The 2,500-nt window shown below is 39.8% G+C and overlaps 1 protein-coding gene across 1 annotated transcript in view; it reads left to right on the forward strand.

Moving 5' to 3' along the window:
- Positions 1-30, forward strand: part of LOC143031510 (uncharacterized) — a 53,492-nt gene extending 53,462 nt beyond the window's left edge. The window contains exon 3 of the mRNA XM_076195452.1: positions 1-30. This exon is cut by the window's left edge and continues 66 nt beyond it. Coding sequence (XP_076051567.1) covers positions 1-30 — 30 coding nt within the window.
- Positions 31-2,500: the final 2,470 nt, after the last annotated feature.

Below are 2,500 nucleotides of genomic sequence, written 5' to 3' on the forward strand. Positions count from 1 at the left end.
AAAAATTATAACAACAATGATTCTTTATGATCCTGGTCTTCTGTGATAATTTCATGTCACAGTAAAAAGAAAAAAAAAAAACGTTCTGTCCCAATGTAAGGCAGACAATCTTCCACATCTGTAGCCAACATTAAATAAGATCTAGGCTGCCGCACTACCCCTTCAAACATTCTCTATTACATAATCTACTTTCCCAAACTAGCTTATTCTTCTCCGTGGCACCACTTCCCGATGTGAGCTACAGTAGCTCCCTCAGTTTCGTGCGGCAATCTCCATTAACCCAGCTACCACACAGGCTTATTCCTTCATTTACGTGGCATCCCGTCGGGATACTGAATTCCAAATAACCACCATGTGCCATACATAGATTACGTAGAATCCTATATTCCTGTATAATTTGATTTTAATATTAATAAGCTACCGTACCAGTAGCTTCCTCTAATATCTCAGCGGACACGCGCGCAATACCCTAAGACCAAGAAGTGTAATGAAAGAAACAGTTTTAATAAGGTAACCTTATTTGTTATTCATTTATTTATTTACTTATTTATTTATTTAAATATTTATCTATCTATTAATTGATTGATTAACTAATCAATTCATTCATTCATTTATTTGTTCATTTATTGATTTATTCATTCATTCATCTATTTATTCATCAATTCATTTATTTATGTATTTATGTATTAATTTATTTACTTATTTGTTTGTTTACTCCTCTTTTATGTTCCAGGTCATGCCTTAAAAGGCCTATGAAACATTGATATGTACTGATATCTGACCGAAAACTATAAATCAAAGCTTCTATACCTTCCTTGACCGTTCTGGAAGGCAGACAAGGCAAGCAAACATCAGGAAAGGGTGTAGGTGAAAAAAGTAAATAGATAAAAAAAATTAATTAATTGATAAGTGCATACAAAATAATGATGATGATGATGATAATGATAATAATGATGATATTGATAATAATGACAAAATAAAGATAATAACGTTAAACTGAATGAAACAAACATCCAAGGTATCAGTCAAAACAGCACGATATATCAAATGTTCACGAAACCCCTAAAACTGGGAAATGCCATCTATACCTTTCCCCCCTTCTCCTTCCCTGAAACCAGACTGAAACCAAATGAGAATCGCTACGCGTCGGCGGGGAAACAAGACATATGGATCAAGAATGATGACGATGAAGACGAAGTGTAATATAGAGAGGCACCCCGGAGCCACTGCCAGCCTTCCTCGCTCGCAGGCCGACTGGTACCCGACAATGAAAATCGCCTGAAGTCCCACAGCAAAGTTAATATGTCCCGACAAACATGGCACGACTTGAGCTGCACAGTATTGCAAATGCAAGATGTGATGTACAGCATGTAACAAAAGTGCGGTCGCGCAAGACGGAGAGGTATACTTGGCGCAAGATACAGGGTAATGATAATTATTTTGCTGAGGGTACGAAATGGGAAGAATCTCTGCGAAGTAACGCTAGAGGAGGATCTTGCTGAAATAACCCAAGAAAAGAGTACTGGCAAGAATAGAAGAGAGGAGGGTGGGAAAAGAAGAGAAAGGAGAAGATAAATGAGAAGAAAAAAGAAAAGAGAAAAAAGGAGAGGGAAGAAAACAAGAGAGGAGAAAGGAGAAAAAGAACAAAGAGATGAGAAGGGAGAAGAAGAGTGAAAAGGAGAAAAGAGAAGGGAAGGGAGAAGAAAAAAGGAGAAGATGGAAGAAGAAAAAGAAGAGAAAAGAAAAGAAGGGGGAAGAAGAGAAAAGAGAAGAGAAAGGAGAAGAAGAGGGAATGGAGAAAGGAGAATGTAAGGGGAATGGAAGTTGGGTAAAACCATGAAAGATGTTATATGGAAGAAGTGCGAGAGAGGACTATACCGAAAGAGGGAGAAGGAAGGGGAGGACGGCAAGGATGGAGAGAAAAAGGGAAACCCTGAGCCGAAGTTTATGTAAACAAAGGTTGTGCTCAAGACTGAAGGTCGGGAAGATCTTAAGAGAGGAAGGAAGGGAGAGAAATGAACAAGTTACGAGGTAAGTAAACAAGACCCAAGGAGGAAAGTAAGAAGTAGTGAGGAAGTGAATAAAACGTGAAGTAGAGTAGAAGAGAAGAAGGGATAGAGAGAAATGAACAAATTACGAGAGAAGGTTAGGAAGTAAGGAAGAAAGTAAGCAGGCCAGTAAGGAGAGTAAGAAGTAAAGTGGAAGGGAATAAAATATAAAGTAACCATGAGAATAAAGATGGGATTCAGAATGCATCATCATCATCATCGTCGTCGTCGTCGTCGTTCTCGTCGTCGTCGTCGTTCTCGTCGTCGTCGTCATTCTCGTCGTCGTCGTCGTTCTCGTCGTCGTTCTCATCGTCGTCGTCGTCATCGTCGTCATCGTCGTCGTCGTTGTCGTTCTCGTCTTCGTCGTCGTCGTCGTTCTCGTTGTAGTCGTCGTCGTTCTCGTCGTCGTCGTCGTTCTCGTCGTCGTCGTCGTTCTCGTCGTCGTTCTCGTC

Source organism: Oratosquilla oratoria, chromosome 1 (assembly GCF_046742065.1).
Source record: "Oratosquilla oratoria isolate Oo_2021 chromosome 1, ASM4674206v1, whole genome shotgun sequence".
In the NCBI taxonomy this organism is placed as follows: Eukaryota; Metazoa; Arthropoda; class Malacostraca; order Stomatopoda; family Squillidae; genus Oratosquilla; species Oratosquilla oratoria.